This window comes from Cervus canadensis, chromosome 6 (assembly GCF_019320065.1).
Source record: "Cervus canadensis isolate Bull #8, Minnesota chromosome 6, ASM1932006v1, whole genome shotgun sequence".
NCBI lineage: Eukaryota > Metazoa > Chordata > Mammalia > Artiodactyla > Cervidae > Cervus > Cervus canadensis.
Window position 1 is genome coordinate 76,425,654 of NC_057391.1, and position 20,831 is coordinate 76,446,484.

Consider the following 20,831-nt stretch of genomic DNA (forward strand, 5'->3'; position numbering starts at 1 on the left):
GGGGTAACCTTCTTCTGCTATTTGGGGTACTTTCTGGAGTGTATTTCAGACTGCTGCCTGCCTGCCCTATTTACCCCTATCTCCCCGGGGGTGGCGTGGGTGGCACTCAGGGAAAGGAGCAGGAGATGTGAAAAACAAAGGAGTCAGGAGAAAGGGGCAGTGGGAGCCAGAGGGGCCTTTTGGTACCCATTTGGGCCTCAGCTGTAGCGTTGTTCACATGGGTGCAGACCTCTCTCCCTGCTCACCACGGCCAGGTGAGTTGCATTCAGTGGGTCTCTGCTCTACTGTTCACTCAAGGGTGGTTTTGTAGGTCTGGGGACTGATCCTTCTGCTTTGGGAATCCTGAGCCTGAAGAAGAGAGATGCTGGCTGTCATGGCCATGTCGATGGTCTCCTGGTGATCCCAGGAGCTGGGATGGGAGGGATGTAGACAGGGGCAAACATGCTCTATCAGGCAGGGCTGAAAGTTCTGGAGAGATGGGGATACTGGTTCTCCTTCTGTCACCCCATGAGGAGTTCTGAGCAATTCTGAGACGAGCTATACGAAACGAGACCCACCTAGGGCAGCCACTCTGAGACATCTTGAACACATGGTACTCTTATATGAAATCAAACCATGTTTTAGTGTGTGCAGGGAGACACACCTATTATGTGCAAAGCAAAACTTTAAAAGTGATATGCTTCTCTGACATTCAATTTGCAACAAAACTGCACTCTTTGCTCCAGCAAAAAAGGGCACACTTTTGTTGCAACCCAAATGTTTTTGTTTTTATTTTAATCTTTTACTTCAAGCCAGTGACCCTTATTGGAAAGAATGAGGTCTAAAACAGTGTTTAGAGGAGTAATATTTACTTTTTGTGGAAGTCAGATGGCAATTGTGGGTTTGTAGTAACATTATTCTGCCATTGAAAAAACTCATTGTTGCCCTCTCCATAAAGACATTTTGATTACAGTTAGTAACAGTTGTACTATTCTTTAATTTGTAACTTTTTAGAACTTAAATATTTTCCACTTCCTTTTGCCATGGTTCTGGATGATATGGCTGAAAATCACTGTACTATGAAATTAGAAAGAAATGCACTCACACAAATGGAAAATATAAAGAAAATGGGCAATTTCAATATCCAAAGTTTAACTTTGCCAATCAACCCCCAAAAATTTTCAGTGAGAACATATGGAACTCAGAATGTAGTTTGAACAACCTTGGTTTAGTTAATAATAGAAGTGTTAATATGGTAATAGCTTAGGTTTATCAAGAACTTGTAACAACCTAATCTTTGATCCTGCAGATCAACTAGTGATAGTAGAACTGCTCCATTTCCTGTCTCCACAGGTGAGTAAACCTAGGCTCAGAGGGTATCTTGACCAAGGTCTGAAGTTCAGGGACTGGATCCCAGGTCTGTCTACTCAAAATCTGTGCTGTTAACACCTGCGTTTTCTGCCGAGTACAGAGCACTTTCCAAATAGCATTTTCTTTGCTGTGTCCTGTGAAAGGTTCAGACCTGGTTCCTATTACATATGTCACAGCTGCCTGGCCGTTGGAGAACTGAGTAGGTTTGTCATCCATCTTCCCCCCAACTCATAAATAAGGACAGCCCCCTCTCCCCACATCAGAAATAGAATGGCATTGACTCTGAACTTTGCCCCTCTTATTTTCACCTGTGTCAGAGAGCACCCCGAGAGAGAGCGCCCCCAATCCAGGGCGCAGGTAGCTGGGAAGATGGGGTTGGGCTGGACCACAGGGGTGGGAAGTGTGGGGTCCCGGGGAAAGTGTTGGTGGGGCCAGGCGCTGAGGCCTGTTAAGGACCAGCGTCTTAGTTTAGTGCCAGTCTTCCCTACTGCCCTCCTGTCCTGTCCTTTTTTAAGGGGGTGGGTGGAAGGCGGTGAGAGTGTGGTGACAGAGTATTAGCAGATGACGTTTTCTTGACTCAGTAGTTACATGTGAGGACATAGCCATGTCAGATAGCATTTTTCCAGATTGCTGAGCCTTTTGTAGGCCAAGGCTAGATCAGGTAACTCTTGTGGGTAAAATGGTTCTCTGATCCTTGCTAGCTGTGATATTATGGAGTCATAGCTCTGGTTTTGGATTCTGACTGTGTGACCTTGGGCAGTTGCTTAAATTCTCTGAGCCTCAGTTTTCTCATACGCAAAGTGTGACACAGAGTATTACCTCTTAGATTGTCAGGGTCACTGAAAATAATTTATGCAAGATGGCTGCATTGTGACCTGCACATAGAAGCCCTACAGTAAATGAGACCCCCTTGCCTCTTTCTCACAAATTTATTTCTATTATGTCCCCTTCCCCTCCAACTTTTTCTCAGAGTGCTTTTAAATTTTAGCTGTGCAATTAGGCACTTTATAGCCTAGGTTAGATAAATATAGTCTTCTTTCTTGGAACTTCTGCACTAAAATATAGTGTTTCAAGGCTGTTTTCTGGTGGACCCCAACAGATTTAGATCTGATGTGGAGAATCTATTTAAAGAAAAGATGCTTCTACTTTAAGCATCTTCAAAATGCTTTAAAATACATCAGGACTTGGGAGGACATACTCTGTTGAGGTAAAAAGGGGCAGTTGGAAGTTGTCTTTTTCTCCTTTCCCTAGGAGGATGTTTCCTGCCCAAGGTCAAGTGTTCTAGCACGGTGCCTTTGCTGTGCCTAGTCGCTCAGTCGTGTCTGACTCTTTGTGACACCATGGACTATAGCTCGCCAGGCTCCTCTGTCTATGGGGATTCTTCAGGCAAGAACACTGGAGTGGGCTGCCGTGCCCTTCTCCGGGGGATCTCCCCAACCCAGGGACTGAACCCAGGTATCCTGCATTGCAGGCAGATTCTTTACTGTCCGAGTCAGCGGGGAAGCCCATGTTACCCGTAGCCCTATCTTTTTGGAGATCAAGCTGGGAGGCAGTCTCTCCTAGATCTTGACACAGTCTGAGCCTGAGCAACATCAGGACTTGGTCTGGGGGCCTCAGGAATCCCTTTAACAGCAGGTTTTCAGGTTCTCTTTAGGGTGGGTCTGCTTTTCTGGATTAGCTCATGAAATGGCATTGGCTTCTGGGGGTGCCAGCTATTATGCTTTAGACCAAGAACCTTCACCAAGGAGTTTGTTACATGTGGGCAGCTTGTCCTGCTTTGACTTATCCCTGCTCTGAAGTCTATGCCTGGATCCCGACTCTGTAGAGCTTGGAGGGACCGAGGACCTAGAAGGACATTATCTGTATGTGAAATATGAACAGGAGGATTGCAGAGACTCAGCACAGCCCTTGAGGGTAGGAACCGTGTCACTGTGTCCCTCACTGTACCCACTGCCCAGCACCACGCCTGGTCCATAGAAAAGTTAGTAAATGTTTATCCCATGAATGAATGTGGCAGTTTGTGAAGCCAGGATACAAAACCACTTTGCAAGTTTTGATTCATTTTGCAAGGAAGGAAATGCAGGGACAGTTTTGTTCTAAAGGCATCTTGCAGGAATGGGAGGACAGATGACCCTCTGTTTCTCTCCCATGTGTGCGTGCATGCTAAGTCAGTCGTGTCCGATTCTGTCCGACCCTATGAACTGTAGCCCGCCAGGCTCCTCTGTCCATGGGATTCTCCAGGCAAGAATACTGGAGTGAATTGCCATACCTTCCTCCAGGGAATCTTCCCGACCTAGGGATCGAACCCGCATCTCCTGCGACTCCTGTGTTGCAGGAGGATTTTTTTTTTTTTTAACTGAGCCACTGGGGAAGCCCATTTCCCTCCCATACCTGAAGTTGAGCTGCTTGTCCCCCAAGGCCTCATTTTTAGTCATAGACTTACACTTCTCCTCTATCCTCCTCCCACCCCCACCCCCACCCCACCCTGCCCCAGAAGACAGCATACTCAGCACCCGTCATCACCTGGCAGTGTGATGGCTGATGCAGGCTACATGTGCGTCCTTTGGAAGGCCGCCAAATGCACTGGCAAACCCTGTCACGCACGGTTTGGGACTGGAAGATGAGAGTCAGAATTCCTTCCGTTGGGAAGGTTGAGACTCCCTCACCAGGCCACCTGAACTGGAGCAGGAGATGACGTGGTGACCAGGCTGTTTCCTGGGTGGAGGGACCATCCAGGCCCGGCATGACAGCCCATGGAAAGGAGGCCAAGTCTTTCTGTGTCTTCTTTACAAGAGCTGTGTGTGTGATGCAGAACAGGACACCTGATCAGACGCCAGGAGATAAAGAAGCCCAGAGGAAGGCACCCTCCCCTCCCACTTCCAGGGAGGCAAGCTTCCCCCAGTCCCTGGCTTCAGTTTTGGTGGCAACTTTGCTGAAAGAGGCAGGCCTGGGTCAATGCAGTTTTGTGTCTGCTTCACTTTCAAACTCCCTTGAAACATGCTTATTGTAGGAACCTTGGAAAATAAAGAAGAGTCTAAAGGAAAACAGCTGACTCATTGGAAAAGACGCTGTTTCTGGGAAAGATTGAAGTTAGAAGGAGAAGAGGGAGACAGAGGATGAGGTGGTTGGATGGCATCACCAAGTTAATGGACATGAACTTGGGCAAAGTGGGGGGCAGGGAGGCCTGGTGTCATGCTGCCGTCCATGGGGTCGCCAGGAGTTGGCAACTGAACAACAACATAAAGGAAAACACCAAACAAACCCATCTATATTCCTACCATGTGGAGAGAGCCAGTGTTGACATGTTGGTGTATTTCCTTCTGTCTTTTGTCCTCTCTGTCTCTCTCTCCCTCCCTGGAGTAGAAAGAAGGTATCCTTAAGTAAACATGTGTACATATTATATGTGTGTGTGTATGCATGTATATATGTGTGTCTAAACACACACATTTGTCCCTCTTTAGTATTACCTATCTTTATCTCTCTGCACACACATACATATGATATTCTGCTTTACTTTTATTTACTCTATATTGTGAGTGTTTCCTTGGCCCCGAGACCCCCTTTGAGCCTGGATTAACAGTCTTTAGCATGATGTCTCTGGGGGCATGTACCTCGAAGCACAAAGCCCGAGCAGTCCCATTCCCTGGGATTGTGCGGGCTTGCCCGGTGTGCCCTGCAGGCTCTGCTGAGTGGCTCCGGCCTGCCCCTTACCACCTTGTTTCCACAGGATGGCCTGCCCAGATGGGGTCTGCTAAGTGCAGAGGTAGATGTTCCTTTCAGTCAGGTCACTCATCCAGCATTTGAGGGAGATCTGAACTCCAGAAATGACTGGACTGAAAGAAAAAGGTCCTCAAAAGTCCATTACAAGTTTGTAATCCTTAAAAGAAAGGCTTTCTCTGTGCCTGGGATCTGAAGGGATTGGAAGAACCTTTCTCTCTGTCTCTCTCAGGAGTGGGCTTGCTCCGGGTTTCCAGTCATCTTCCTTTCCTGTCTGCAGAGCCTGACATGGTTGTATTTACTTTTCTTTGGCCCCAGTTTGGGTCAACAGGATTTCTCCTCTGCCCAGAACAGCCTCACACTTGTGCGAAGTAAGATGTGAGCCTGGGCTCTGGACAACAGTAATTAATCCTTGTCTGAGCTTCGCGGCAGGGACCCTCAGCCTGGAGACAGTGTGAGAGCATCAGGTTTTAAGTGGCGCATGGCCGGCCCACGTGGGCTCCATTCTTTCTTCTCTTTTGTCTGTGAGTGACTTTGAAGGCCTTGGGTGTGTGTGACTCCGCTTGTGTGTTTGGGGATCTGGAGCTCAGCACGCTGCACCAGGATCTCAAGATGACAGTGGAAATAGCAGTGAAAAGGAAACACGCATGGCCCCCACATAATTTGATGACATAGCAGGACTGGGATTTCCTTTTCTGTTTGTTTTAGTCTGTGCTGTTCGGCTCTCATCCCCAGGGCTTAGCGCTGTAAGGGAGTGGATTTCCTCAAGTGTTGTGGATAAAGTGTTTTTTTTTCCCCTCTGTTATCTTCCTTGTCAAGATAAATTGCCCCCCTCTGTAAGTAGAGACGAAGATGAGCCTGTGTGTGTATGTCGTAGGATCTGGTCCAAGCGAAATGGGCGTTAAAATGACATTTTCCTCCGTGATAATTCCATGACATTGAAAGTACACCCGTTTCTCCGTTTAGTTATCATGGAGCCATGCAGTAATTCCCAGGGGCCGGGAGGGTGTAATATGCCTGCCTGTAATACTTCTCGCTGTGTTTAGACTTTGTGTGGAAGTATTTTATCTTGGGTGGGCTGGGGTGAAGCTGTTTGGGGCCCTTCTGTGATGATAAGGGGAGCAGTCAGAGGAAAAGGCTAGAGGGCTCACTGCAAAATGGGTGAGTGGACAAATATCTTCTAACGGCAGAACACCAGCAGCAGCAACAGCACCAATTCCAAGAGGTGGATGGTGAGGCGGTGGCCCTCTCGCGAGGCAAGGAGGGAGACTTGGCCAAGACCAGAGTCTGTTTTTCAGGTTAAGGGGTTCAGTGCCAAAGTGGGCTTTGGGGCCTCTCCACTACTCAGGAAAACTGTAGGGGGCGGTGTGAGGGGTGGGGGCAGGATGTACGCTGGTAGGGAATCACCTGCGCAAGTGACGCATTGTTGTGGGGGGGTGGGCAGGAGTGTCTGATCATGACCTCTGTGGGTACTATGGGGTTCACTAAACAGGGTGTCCATTCCCCTCCTTTAAGGAACATTTTGTGGTGTTAAAGGACTTACAGCTGACGATGCAGAGCAAATTCACAAGGAGAGGAAAATGAAGACTTCCAGAGTCATTGTTTTAGCAAGTAACTCAGCTAGCAACTTCCCCCCACCCAATGTTCTTAACCCTACACTGTTGAACCAGAGGTGGTGATTGTGCCCTACAAAAGAGTACTTTCTCAGGGCTCTTAGCAAGTGTGTGTGTGTGCACACACACATGTGTGTGTCCGTACAGTGGACACACTCAGGCCTCAGCTCTCAAACAGATGACCAGCCCTGTGGGGGACTATCCAAGTCCCACCCTACTGTTCTGGGCTGTGAGTTAGTAGTTTTATTTTAGCCACATAACAAGTTACTGAGGCATTTTGTTGACCAGCCTGGGAGCCTGACAACTGTATCCGGTATTGCTGTTTTGGAAAATGGATTTCTGGATGTTCAATTGGTCTTTGCAAAATCTTGCTAAGTTCTGGTGCTTGTCTGACTCCAGCAGCCTGCTGAGTGGACCTGCACTTCCATTAGCATCTCTCTTAGAGCTGATATTTCCAAGTCTCTTCTGTCTGTTGACGACAAAATGGCACCACATCAACCTTTACTCCAAAATTACAAAGGAAACAAGACTCTCATCTGCTCAAATCCCAGTTTCTGTCAGTTGCCACTTTGGGGTGCTTTACACAGTTCCACAAACTAGTCATAATTTCCCCTTTTGCCTAAAAGGGCACTGGCAGTGTGCATCAAGAGAACACCCGAGCCTGGGCCAATGGAACTGTTTCCAGCTGTTGCCAAAGCTGTTGGTTTAGTTGCCAGAGCAAGGCTGGGCTTCAGGCAGCTGGTGGGTGGGGGGAAGGACCTGCCTCGCTTCTATGTCTCTTGGTCACCTAGACCCTGAAATAGCTTTGTGTATGCCCAGAATCTCTCAAAGTGATCTTGAACCTCTGCACCTCCTACTTTCCCCATAATCTCACTCAGCCTCCCATGAAAACACTTCTGTTTTGGGGACTTCATCCTTCCAGCCAGAGGGACTCAACTGCCCAGCACCTGGCTGGATCAGGACCAACCCCAGTCTTCTCCCACAATAGTCATTACCCTCAAGCCTGACCTCCCTCATTTCCCTGGTTATAAACAAATGTCACGTGTTAGTAAAATGCTGCTAGTGAGGGTGGGGCAGAGGATGGTGGGCAGAGCCAGGATGTGCAGGAGTTGTGTCTGGGCCATGTTGCCAGTAGCCACGATGCTCAGTGTCGTGTGAGATAGTTGCATTCTTAGAAAAATCCACTGAAAACCTGGAGCATGTCCCTGGTCAGAGCCTGTGGGAGCATCCAAGGGTAACCGTGTAAGGAGCCACTAACCTTGATGGAATAAATTGCTCTTGCCAGGTAGAGAGATAGTGCAAATTTAGCACTGCCAGACGTGTGTGTCACTGGGATGCAAGGTGGGGTACCTAGAACAAAACAGGTCCTTAAGAACACCTTCACGGTCCTCTGGGCTTTGAATCCCACGTCTGAATTCTCTCTTGTAAATCACCATCTCCTGGATGAATCTTGAATACAAGACCAATTTGTTGTCCCTTGTTAATACCATCGACTTAACCTTTGTTTTTTTTCCAGTGCTAATGGACGGAGAGAACTGAAAAAAAAAATCTGGGTTCTGGAGAGTGTACTGTTTATTTGATTTGGAGAGAGAGGAGTTTTTATTTATGCTGGTGGCAGACTTTGAGGGATGGGGCATGGGGGATGGGTGGGTGACTTTCTCTATGCGCTCAGTTCCATTGGCTGGGATTTAGTGACTGGGGTGTTGCAAGCAGGAAACAAAAATAAATGCTCTGTGTCTCTGATCAGAAGGCTTGACACCCTGTAGGGCTAAAACCTAAACAGATTTTAAGCTAAAGGATTCCACTCATTCAAAGAAATATTTTCATCCCTACCTGTCCTCTGTGTCTTCTTTTTCCTTGCTGACATGCATGCTTGTGGCACACCCCCTTTCCCTTCCTAGCCTTGCGGAAATCCTGCGGGGCTGTGATGGAGAACACAGACCATCTCCTCTGGGCAGCAGCCCTACAGCTGCTTGGTTCTTGGTGCTTTTATCTCATCCAGTTGCCTCACTCAGCCACTTCCTTGGCCCACGTATGCCCCCTCTTTTCGGGATTCCTCTTCTTCTTCTGTTCAGCTACGGGAACTTTCGAATCAGTGTTTCCGTTGTCTTTCAGATCCCTGCCAGAGGTTTCTAAAGCTCTTGTCTGATCTTCTGATCTTGTCTTTTACTTTCTTCACTGGCTTCCAATTCTTCAAGGAAAATAAAAGGCAAGTGGGAATTTCAAGACCCTCCATGATCTTACCCACACCCTAGCCCTAAAGCATTGTATCCTCTGTAAATGGTCATTTTGAAACTATGTTTTGAATTTGGTTCTTTACCTTTGTGTACCTGTTGCTGTTGCTCAGGGTGCCTTCCTGCTAGGAAATCCTTTGCCACCCAGATTCAGCCTCTTTTCTGAGAAATCCTCCTGCTTCCTTGTAGTCGGCATTAGTCTCTCACTCTGCTCTGCCCCCAACACTCAGCATGGGTGCTCAGTTATTCTTTGCTGAACGCATGCCTCTTTTTCCTTCCTCTCCTGTCTTCTCTCTCTCAGAGTCAGGCATCTCACATCTTGGATTTCTGGGCACCCCATTTTCAAATGTTCTTTCCTTTCGTCTATTTGTGACTCAGGCTTTGCTTCCTGGATGCTGATTTGGAAAATGTTGTCCCGATGAAGTTAGCTGTACACATGTCCATCTTGGCAACTGGATCAACTTTTGGGGGCAGGGCCTTGGTTCTTGCTTATTTTCATAACCCCCAACACACCTAGCATGATGCTTGGTCATTGAAGGGAGTGGGCAGAAAAATCTCCAGAAACCTCTTTGTGTGCTTATGGGAGGTCTGATGCTTTTTTTTTTTTTTTAGTTTTGTGCTTCTCTCTCTCTTTCATTTATTTATTTATTTTTGTTTATTGAGGTATGATTTACATGCAGTACACTTCCTCCTTTTCAGGTGTACACTTTGGTTTTTTTTAAACAAGTTTATGTAGCTGTATCAGCACCACCATAATCAAGATAGAGCATATCACCACTTCCCCCTTTCTCCTCCTACTTCCAGTTCCCAGCAATCACAGATCTGATTTCTAGTCATATAGTTTTGCCTTTTCCAGAATGTTGCATAAATGGAATCAGACAGTATGTAGCTTTTTGAGTCTGGCTCCATCGCTTAGAAGAATGCTTTGTATTTTAGAAATCTGATGGCCTGGGCCCTAACCCACACTTGATCCGTGCTTGCTGTTCAAATAGGCTGGCATGGGGCATGGTTTGGGGATGTGGATGGGGTCTGAGTTAGAAGGTTTACCTTTGCAACCTTGTTAGTGCCTCTTTCCAACCAGAGTCTCAGCTGCTTTGTTGAACCCACTGACCACCTCCCCACCCTTCCCCATCAATGGCAACTGGTGTAAGACAACCTTGTCCCCTGGGTCCTGCTTGATCATCTCCATAGCTGTGGGGGGACAGAGTGGAGGAGGGAAGCTGGGTGGACAGGCCGGGGTGACCACGGAATTCCTCCCTTGGGGAGGGGGTGGGGCTGGGGTGACGAGGGTCAGGCCTCTCCTGGCTAAAACAACACAAGTGGTTCCAGCTGCCAAACAGCTGGAGGGGGCCGTCTGCTTTCCCTCAGCAGCGTGAAAAGCCTTTTAATCGGCGTGCTGTTGTCAGGCCCTGCTGGGGAGGTGTGGAGAAGAAGAGCAGACACCGCCACGCTGCAGCCCCCGCCCCCTCTGACCTCCCTTATCTCCCCTCGTCCATCTCTGGGGCTGCTCTGAGGTGCCCTGAGCGAGGCCCTCCTGTGCACCTGTGTAAATGCGGGGGCTGCGAGGTCAGGGAAGGGTGAGAGCGCGGGCAAAAGTGGGGATGTGGATTTTCAGGGCAGATGATGGATTAGGTAGTGGGTCGGTGAGGGATGTCTTCGTGTGAATTGGCTCCTCCTCGTTCCCGAGGACGCGGCCCCCCGTCCCGGAGAACAAGACTGAAATCCGGTTCTGCAGATGGTGAAGCAAGCCGGTGACAGCAGGCGGACAGGGCCAGCTTGGGACTGGGCCGAGCTGCAGCCGGACGTCCTGGAATGTGCGTCTTGACTTACTGGCTCCACGAGTGGCCTTTTCCCCTCTTTCAGTAATAGATTTATCTCCCAGAAACACTTTATAGTGCCTGAGTACTAAAACCTTGAGCTGGACTTGGACTTACAAACATAAGGAGGAAAAAGTCCCCTCCCTTAGGAAAGCTCTCTTTGCTTGCAGAGCCAGTCTCCTCTCCTGTCCACCAGGGGGGCTACTGCCAAGAACCCTGCCACTGATACCAGGGCTAACAGCAGAGCTCCATTTGTGCCACCCACCCCCACCCCTGCCCACCTCCCCAGCCAGCCTCCAGGGCTCAGCCCTCACCGTCCTGCCTTGAAGGAGGCCATGTGGTGTCATAGAGAATCTGGGCCACTGAGTCAGACTTATAGATGTATCCTGCCACTTACCAGCTTAACTTGGCTGAGCCTCAGTTTTCTCTTCATTCATTCAATCAATAGATATTTATTACACACCCACTTTGGGCAAGGCCCCTGCCAGGCACTGGGGATCCAGCAGGGTGACACCCAGCAGATCATGGTTCCTGCCTGCAGGGAGCAGTGGCTTAGTGGGGAGGGAGGGGGCAAGAAATGTATAATTAAATAGTTGGTCATTTAATTTCAATCGTGACACAGGCCACAGTGGACAGTAGAGGGTGTGTGGAGGTTTATCGTAGGATTCTGACCTAACAGAGAAGTCAAACGCCCTCAGGAAACTGCATTTGCATTGAGAATGGAAGGATGAATAGGAGTTTATGAGGTGGAAACACAGTCCAGGGAAAAGGGTCCACACATGCCAAGTCCTGAGGCAGGAAGGAACAGTGTGAAGGGCCAGGGATTTCTACCCAGCTGGGGGGCCTGGCACTGGAAGCCTTGACTGTACCTGTTACCTACTTATCAGGCACACGGGGAGGACTCCTTTTTCTTCTCTTCCTTCCAATTTGACATTAGCAGATTGGGCTGGGACACTCACCATTATTTACAACGTTGATTCTATGGAAAAAAAGTAAATTCAGGGTGTCAAAAATATGATTTATAAGTGAATCTGGCTTTTGTTTTTACTCAAGTACATGCATATTGTAGCTGCCAGAAAAACTAGAGTGCTAATCACATTGGCTGTTAAATTGTCAGGGTTTCCTGCCTTAACATACACATTTCAGGCTTAGCAACCTTGGACATCTCGGATTACTGTCTGTCTTGTGGGTGACATGACTTATCTGGAGGGTGGAACGACTTCCAAGCTTTGTGAGGAGGATTCTCAGGCTAAGGCCAGTTTCACTGGGAATGAATTCCATGGACACTGTCTCAGCCACTCAGCTGCATTCTTTTCAATGGCTCAGGAATGTTTTTCCTCCTTAATTCAAGGGGAAAGTCCTGTGGTTAATGTATGGCTTCCTTTATCTAATAGATGTTTCTTAAAAAAAAAAAAAAAAAAGGAAAAAAACAGCTTCCATTACTCTGCATTTGAGAGTGTTAAGCATTTATTTGGTGGTGGTTTGACAAAGAATATCTCTTTTTACAGTAAGTGATAGAAAAAGGAGCTTCTTTGGGATATCTTTTAGGTAAGGTTTGATATTCACCCATCCATTCTTCAAACATGTGTTAAACAACTGGCTCTGGCTTAGGCCCTGTGTGTATAAAGAGGAGTAAGACACAGTCTTTTCTAGACATGTACATACATAAATGTTAATGAAGTATGTAGAAGGTTTTGATAGCTATATGAAGACAGTGCAGCAGGAGGTCTGAGGAAGTTAACAGTAGTGTTTAAAACATGAAAGCATTTGCTTCTTAAGAGTGGTAACTTCAGTCAGTGTGGAACTGGAACTTGAATGGGGAAAAAAGTTTGGTGACAGAAAGTTAGACGTCTAGACAAGAGATTAAGGATTGAAAGAAGTCAACATGGATAAAAGAAGAAAGTCTTCTGGAGAGGGAGACCTAACCAGGCCCTCTGCACCTTCAGCCACTCCAACTAGGCACCAGTGTATGAAGTCACAGTGGGTGTTCCAGCCCCAGCCAGGCTCCCAGCTGAATGAAGCCTGTGCGTTATCTCAACCAAAACCATGTGGAGCAGAAGAACCATCCAGCTGAGCCTAGCCAATGCATAGAATTGAGAGACATGATGAATAATTTGGAGCCACTAAGTCTTGGGATGGTTTGTTTTGTAGCAATCTATAAGTGAAACAAAAAAGTTAATAGTGAGTACCTGAAGCTGTGTTACAAATGAATTTATTAAAAAAAAAACACTCAAATTATTTGAGTTCGGCCTGTGATTTTTAAGTCTGATATCATAAAGAGGAGCTTCCCTGGTGGTTTAAGCAGTAAATAATTTGCCTACAATGCAGGGTTCAATCCTAGGTTCAATCCCTAGGTCCAGAAGATCCCATGGAGAAGGAAATGGCAGCCCACTCAAGTATTCTTGCCTTGGAAATCGCATGGACAGAGGAGCCTGGTGGGCTACAGTCCATGGGGTTGAAAAAAGTTGGATACAACTTAGCGACTAAACAACAACAACATCATAAAGGGAATGCTGCTTGCTCTTCCAAGTGTGGATCTCACACTTCCAAACCATTGCTCTGGTTGTATAGTATGGTTCCTGCCCCCCACTTCTACACTTGAGAAAACTATAGAAATAGGCATGTTACTAGTAAAATGCCATTTTAGAATTTTAGATGCTGGTGAAATCAGCATGGTACAGGTAGAACTGTGAAAGCAACTCCCTATTATAAAGAATCGAATATCTCCTCCCCAGTGGAAGCTTAGGCTGCCTCTGTTGTTCCTTCTGTTGTCGTGGAAACTTGGCAGTCTGTCAAACCCAACACAGTTTGTGGTCGTGGAATGGTCTCCCTGAGCAAAAGCTGTGGCAGGGTTTACATTGTACTCTGCTGGAAACTGAGGGCAAGGATCAGCATGTACACATTTCAGACAGAAGGAACTGTTATCTAACATTGATTTCATTTGCCCATGTCTGTCCTCTGGTGAAGATGGTCCCCATCGGTAGCTTAATTTTCCAATAGAAAGGATGGATTGTTTAAATGTATTTCAAGTGCTTGTCCTGCTTTACAAATGTGAGCAGAGCACGAAAATTCTGCATGTTTGCTTTGGAACCGCTCACACTCCCCAAGGAGAGAGGCAGGGAATAGGAGCCACTTGCAAACGCACAGTTGTCCTGGCCCCTTTTGTTTGGCTCCCATATTACACAATCATACTTAACATAATTATTTTGTTTTTGTTGTCTTTTGGTGAGGAAGAAGGAAGGGATATGAGGATTTTTATGAAAATGCTATTTCTTCCTCAGGGGGGAATGGCTTGCTTCTTTGGGGAGACAGCTTGCCTCTGCTTAACTCCAAAAATTTCCACCAATTCTGGTTGCTTTTGAGCCCACAGCAGACTTCTCTGGCCTGGGAGTTCAGTCCTAGTAGGGTGACTCAGACTCTGAGTTTTGTCTGTGTGCTGGGAGAAATGACCCAGTCATGGGTGGTGCTGGGAACTTCCAGCCTGTCCTTCCTGTCTCCTGAAGAAGAGAGGAGAAATCTGCCTTTGTGACTTTAGGTGGGCTGTGTTGAACTGCTGGGATGTTCTGTTGTTGAAACCTGTAAATAATAAATTCATGTTTTTCATGTCCAGTTTCCAAATGCAGAAATTATCTCAGAATCTGCTTCTTGGTCTAATCTGTTGTAGCTTGGCTCAACTAGAAGAAACTCCAGCAAGGGTGAACCATCACACCCCCAACCCGCCATCCCCTGCAATAGCTGTGCTCTTGAATCTGGCAACCACTAGCCACATATAGTTATTCAAAGTTAACTAAAATTAAAAGCAACCAAAGATTTAGTTCCTCAGTTGCATTAGCTATGTTTTAGTGCTTCATAGCCACACATGGCTTGTGGCTTCCATAAACTAGATGGCACAGATATACAACGTGTCTATCATTGCAGAAAGTTTTATTGGACTCTGTGGCTTTGTGGCGTTACAGAGTCCCAAGGATGAATTCTCTTCAGTCTATGGTATCCTATTCCCTTGTTAACTTGGTCGATGTCAGGTTGCTTGTTCTTGATACCCTAGAGTGCAGGCTCATTGAGGACAGGGCTATGCTGGTTGTGTTCTGCTTTCCATACCTTGCAGTGCAGAGCGCATCATAAAGCTTGGTTGTTGAGTATAAAAGTAGATGTGGATGACAGAACAAGCAGTGTCCTAGGGTCCCCGGAGGTTTGGGTGATTCTATTAGGGCCTAGTCATTCTGTTATTCCAAAATACGGGAAGCAACTTGTGTCCATCAATGGATGAATGGACAAAGAAGATCACACACACACACACACACACACAATGGACTATTGCTGCTGCTGCTAAGTCTTGTCAGTCATGTCCAACTCTGGCAGCCCACCAGGCTCCTCCATCCTTGGGATTCTCCAGGCAAGAATACTGGAGTGGGTTGCCATTTCCTTCTCCAGTGCATGAAAGTGAAAAGCGAAAGTGAAGTCGCTCAGTCATGTCCGACTCTTCACGACCCCATGGACTGTAGCCCACCAGGCTCCTCCGTCCATGGGATTCTCCATGGCAAGAGTCCTGGAGTGGGGTGCCATTGCCTTCTCCATATGGACTACTGCTCAACCATAAAACAGAATGAAATGTTGCCACTTGCAACAATGTGGATGGACCTGGAGTGTATCATGTTTAGTGAAATAAGTCAGGTAGAGAAAGACAAATTATTGTATGACATCACTTATATAACAAAAAAGAAACAGGCTCACAGATACAGAGAACAAACTAGTGGTTACCAGTGGGGAGAGAGGAGAGAAGAGGGGTGAGATAGAGGTAAAAGGTTAAGAGGTTAAAAACAGCTATGTATAAATTAAATGAACTAAAAGGGTATATTATACAGCACAGAGAATACAGACAGTGTTTTATGAAACTATAAAAGGAGTATAATCTTTAAAAATTGTGTGTCACTGCATTTTCTATCACAAACTTATTCAATATTGTAAATCAACTATACCTGAATAAAAAAAAAAAACCTCCAAAAAAATAGAACTCATCTATTTTTGGGAAAGCAATTACAAACTCCCTCAGTTCCTAAAATAGATAAAGATGAGACACCATAAATGACTGGAGACGGTCTTTAGCAATGGTCCTCGGCTGTTCTGTTACTTTTTCACTTGGCCTTGGGGGCCAGTCATTTCTAGATGGACCCTTTTGGGAGCTCTTCTGAAGCCAGGAAGGATCTTGGGGAGAGGGGAGGGCAGGTGGAGCTTATTCTGAAGCTGCCTTTAACCTGTCCATCACTAGGCTATGTTCCCCGAGTTATGAAGCAGGTCTCTGGCATAGCTGCCGTGGCATCTCTGTTGGTCCAAAGCAAACCATTTCCAAACCAAATTTATGGCCCATAGTTCATCACCACAGGGATGCCTGTATCTCCCCTCTCCTGTGAGCTACAGAGGAGACAGCGAGGCAGTGCTCAATCCCTTTTTTTGAAGGTGAAGAGAGCCGTATGAGGAGCTACTCAGAGTAGGTTTAAAGTGCCTGGAGGGCAGGGCTGTCGTAGCTGAGTCTTCAGCAGTTGGCGCCTTACATGCAGTAAGCTCTTGGGTAAACAGTTTTTGACTTAGAAATCCAGTTTGTTTGTTTAGCTTTCCGTGATATTTAATTATAAGATATTGAATGTAGTTCCCTGTGCTGTACATTCGGGCCTTGTTGTTTACCTATTTTATATATAGCAGTTTGTATCTGCTAATCCGAAACGGAATCCGGTTTTTCAGTTGGGTTAGAGTTTCTGTTTGCAGTGTTACTCTATCATAATGCCAGGCAGTGTGGTCTAGTGGTTAGAAGTTGTAGCTCTGGAGCCAGGCCCCGGGTGTCAAGTTCTGCACTGACACGCACATTACGTACCCTGCCTCTTAGGGCTACTGTGGAGGTCACATTAGTTAACCTATGGTAAGTGATATGTTATTATCAGCTCTTATCACTCTTCAGACAAGGTCTGGCTACCAAATCCCTCTGTGACCAAGGATGAGTTCCTTGACTTCCCCAGGCGTTGGAAGATACTGAGATTTCCATGCTTGTGTGATTGTGAGAGCCAGCTGTTCCCTAGCTCCTGCAGATTGACATGCAACGCTGCTCTCACTTCATGTAAAGTAACCCCGACTCCCATGGACCAGGAGAGAGCGATGGGACAGCAGTGTCTTGACCTGCTCTGGGACAGTTTTGAGGCCACCAGTCAGCCTGCAAGCCAGGGCGTGAGAGCACTGGTCCCGCCCTCTGGCCGGCGCCGGCTGCTCACCAGGCAGAATGACGGAGCCAGGTCTGGCTGCATTTCCAGGCTGCAGACTGATTAGGAATGGGTCTGAGGGAGGGAGAAAGACTTCGAGGCCAGCTTTGCTGGTTGCAGCCCACTGGGTCCTGTGCCCACCCACGTGCCCATGACCAGGGCTTCTAAGCCTGCATCATTCAGTTGGACCTTGGGTCCCAAGTTTTCCCTGGTGCCCAGTCGGTCCAAGGCTGGGAAGGCAGGAGTGGCAGAGGGGCCTGGGGTGGGGATGGTGAGAGAAGAGACCCTCCTCTCAGCCTCAGAGATAACTTAGGTTCTGAATGGAGCTAGGGCAGGAGGCGGTGGCCCACGTCGGCCCGTAGTGTTCTGAGGGAGGGAGAGGGAAGCTTAGAGAGGAGGGCCTGGGGGTGGGGTAGGGGAGTAGCCCAGTGACCCCCCTTCCCACCAGGGATGGCAGGAGCTTGGGGGACCAGGCCTGTCACTTCACAACAGCTGGTTTGCAGGTAATGCCGTGTGGGAAAGGCCGCTGCAGGGATGCGTTTGTCCCGCAAATAGTCAAGCACCTCAGCATGGTGCTGGATGCCAGAGATGTGTTTACAGGCTGAAAGAGACAGTCTCCTTGTCTTCTTGACGCTCAGAGTGGGGGATTCCATTGCTAATCAAATCCCACAAATCAGTTTGTCCTCAAACTGTGGTAAGAGCCCTGAAGGAAAAGTGAGGTGTGAGAAGTTCTTATAGGGGGACCCGTCCTCACCTGTGAGAGTCAGGGACAACCTCCCAGATGAGCCGAAATCTGAGCAGCGGCAGGAGGAAAGGGAGAAGGAATGATGTGTCTAAAGGCCTGAGGCGGGGGTGGACGGGGGATACGTTCCTGGTGGTCTAGGGGCTAAGCCTCTGGGCTCCCAATGCAGGGTGCCGGGGTTCAATCCCTGGTCGGGGAACTCGATCCTGCATGCAGCAGCTAAGACTTGGCACAGCCGAATAAAGAAGAAAGAAAAGAAAATATTAAATAAAAATAAAGGCCTGGGGTTAGGAGCAAATGGGACCTGGAAGGCAGGCCAGTGTGCCCTACTAAAGAGTGAGTAGGTTGACGTCAGAGCAGGAAGAGCTGAGGCCAGAGAAGGGGTCAGATTTGCCAGGGCAGGAGACCCTGTGAAGGTCCCCGGGGACAGAGGGGCACCACCCAAGGATTTGCAGTGTGGATGACATTGCCTGCCCCTCTGTGGGGATGACATCCGCTCATCCCCACTCTGTGGCAACCTGGGGGCTGCCTCGGGAGATGACTCTATCTATGACAGATTTTTTACCTGGGGACGTGCTTAGTCGCTCAGTCTTGTCCAACTCTTTGTGACCCGTTGGTCTATAGCCCGCCAGAGTCCTCTGTCCATGGGATTTTTCGGGCAAGAATACTGGAGTGGGTTGCCATTTCCTTCTCCAGGGGATCTTCCCGACCCAGGGATCGAACCTGAATTTCCTGTGTCTCCTGCATTGCGGGTGGACCCTTTACCCGCTGAGCCACTGCATGTTACCTGGGGACACTGAGACACTCTCAGGACATTCCCTCTGAGCTTTGGGCAGGACTCAGGCTGGAGGCGTGAGTGTGGCCGTCCAGAGGATCTGAAGAGAGGTTTAGTTGCGCTGTCCGTCCTGATAAGCCTGTGTGTGCAGGGTGGTCTCAGTCCAGCTGCTGCTTCCCTCTGCCGAGCAGCGGCACGCAAGCGTGTGGTCAGGAGAGCGGGAGGGACTGTGTTTACAGCTGGGAGGCGGTCTGTGTGTTCATTGACAGGCTTGGACTCTCTTTGGATTTGGCCAGTATGGGCCGTGTGCTCCTTTGAAGGGAGGGGTATTGCCTCTGGACCTCCTTTGGATGTTCTGGAAGAGGATCAACAAGTTCTCATCTATTTGCTTCACACGAAGGGCCTGCAGATAGAAATAGGGCCTGTAGTCATACCTTCCCTAAGCCTCTATGAGCATGGTGTGTAGTCAACTCTAACATCACTGATGGCCAGAGGTGTGCTCACGACATTGCCACGTGCCATGATGGGCTTTTCATCCTCTCAGTTCATCCTGACGAAGAGCCTTCATTGTGTCCCGAGCTCTGCTATAGAGGGATGAAAGAGTAGATCCAGCTCTCAAGGTCCATGCAGTCTAATCATGGGTTCTTCAACAGCAGCTCATGGATTGTAGAGTCCAGTTATTGTTTTCCAGCTGTATCCTACAGTTGTGGACAGGGGTTCACTGAGAAGGGGGTTTGTGGTCAAATAAGTCTGAGAGATACAGCATCATATATGCTCTTGATCTGGTTAGCTATTGCTCTGTTTCAAACTACTCAAACCTTAATGGCTTGCTGCATACCCGAAACATTGTGTATCAACTGTACTTCAACAAAAAGAATTTTAACTTAATGACATAACTTATCATTATCTCTCACAGTTCTGGTGAGTCGACTGGGCTCAGCTGGGTGGGTCTTGCTTGGGCGGGGGTCTCTCAAGCAGTTACTCCTTTTCATCTCTGTTAGTTACAATCAAGTGACTGCTGAAGTGAGACTCATTTGAAGGCTTCTTCACTCACACATCTCTGTGCTGTGTTTATTGGGCATTTCTCTCTCCACTAGGTTTTGCCCCATGCTAGCTTGGGCTTCCTCCTAGCACGATGGTCTCAGTGTTGGGCTTCTTACCTGGTGGCTGATTTCCCCCAGCCTGAGTGTTGCAAGAGACCTGGGGGGAGGCTGCAAAGCTTCACATGACTTTGCCCAGAAGTTGGACGACATCACTGCCACAGCGTGTTATTGGTCATGCAAGTTGTTGAGGCCAGTCCAGGTTCAAGGGAAGTCTCCACACTCAACGGGAAGAGTAGCAAATACTTTACAGCTATCTATCTTTACTGTACCTCTGGGAGATTAGTGATGCATAAGAATGTACCAAAGGTGTTAATGCATAAGAATGTACAGCAGGGAAGTCCTGCTATAAAGAAAACTTTAGCTCAGCATTTCGCAATCTGATGAGGACGTTTATGTTAAGTTAGGAAATTCCCTTCTCATAGAAAATCACTTAACCTGTATTCTGACAGAGAGCAGTGGGTAGAAATGGAAGGGTGAAGAATAGAAAATAACTTAACCTGTATTCTGACAGAGAGCAGTGAGCAGAAATGGAAGGGTGATAGATCTGGGGGCTCAGTAATACTTTCTAGACAATAAAACTTTCCAAAGATGGAGAGTAGAGATTCCTGGTGCATTCCTGGTTTGGGGAGGTACCCAAATAGGGCCAAGTGCAGAGACCATCAGTGTGGACCAGAGGCTGAATTTCCCAGTGGTGAAAGCTTGGACTTGACCTCTGACCAGTCTAGGTTCAGATTCACCACTTAGAACTGTGTGAAACTGGGCAAGTTACCTCTCTCTAGGCTTCAGTTTCCTTACCTACGAAATAGGTGGTTCCTATTTCATAGGGTTGTTGTGAGGTTTAACGAGGTCCTGCATGTGAGTTCCTGGGTACAGGATGCCTTCCTTGGTTAGAGTTTGTGGTCATTTGGTTTCCTACTACTTCTAGGGTTTAATAACTTTGGAATTAATTATTTTGGACTTGCTTCCCAAAGGCAAGTTAGTATTGTAAATTGTGAACTCATCTTTACTTTTCTTGCAAAAGTAACCCCTGTACCATTTCACTTTTTTTTTTTCCCAACCCAGTTTCTCATAAGTGACCGTGACCCTCAGTGCAACCTCCACTGCTCCAGGACTCAACCCAAACCTGTCTGTGCTTCCGACGGCAGGTCCTATGAGTCCATGTGTGAGTACCAGCGAGCTAAGTGCCGAGACCCAACACTGGGTGTGGTACATCGAGGCAGATGCAAAGGTGAGTG

General features: G+C 47.7%; 1 protein-coding gene across 4 annotated transcripts in view; it reads left to right on the top strand.

Annotated features, from left to right (window-relative positions):
* SMOC1 (SPARC related modular calcium binding 1) overlaps positions 1–20,831 on the top strand; it is a 141,352-nt gene that overhangs the window by 42,866 nt on the left and 77,655 nt on the right. For all 4 annotated transcript variants that reach the window (XM_043472404.1, XM_043472405.1, XM_043472406.1 and 1 more), the window contains exon 2: positions 20,659–20,824. In XM_043472404.1, coding sequence (XP_043328339.1) covers positions 20,659–20,824 — 166 coding nt within the window. The remainder of the gene's footprint in view (positions 1–20,658; positions 20,825–20,831) is intronic.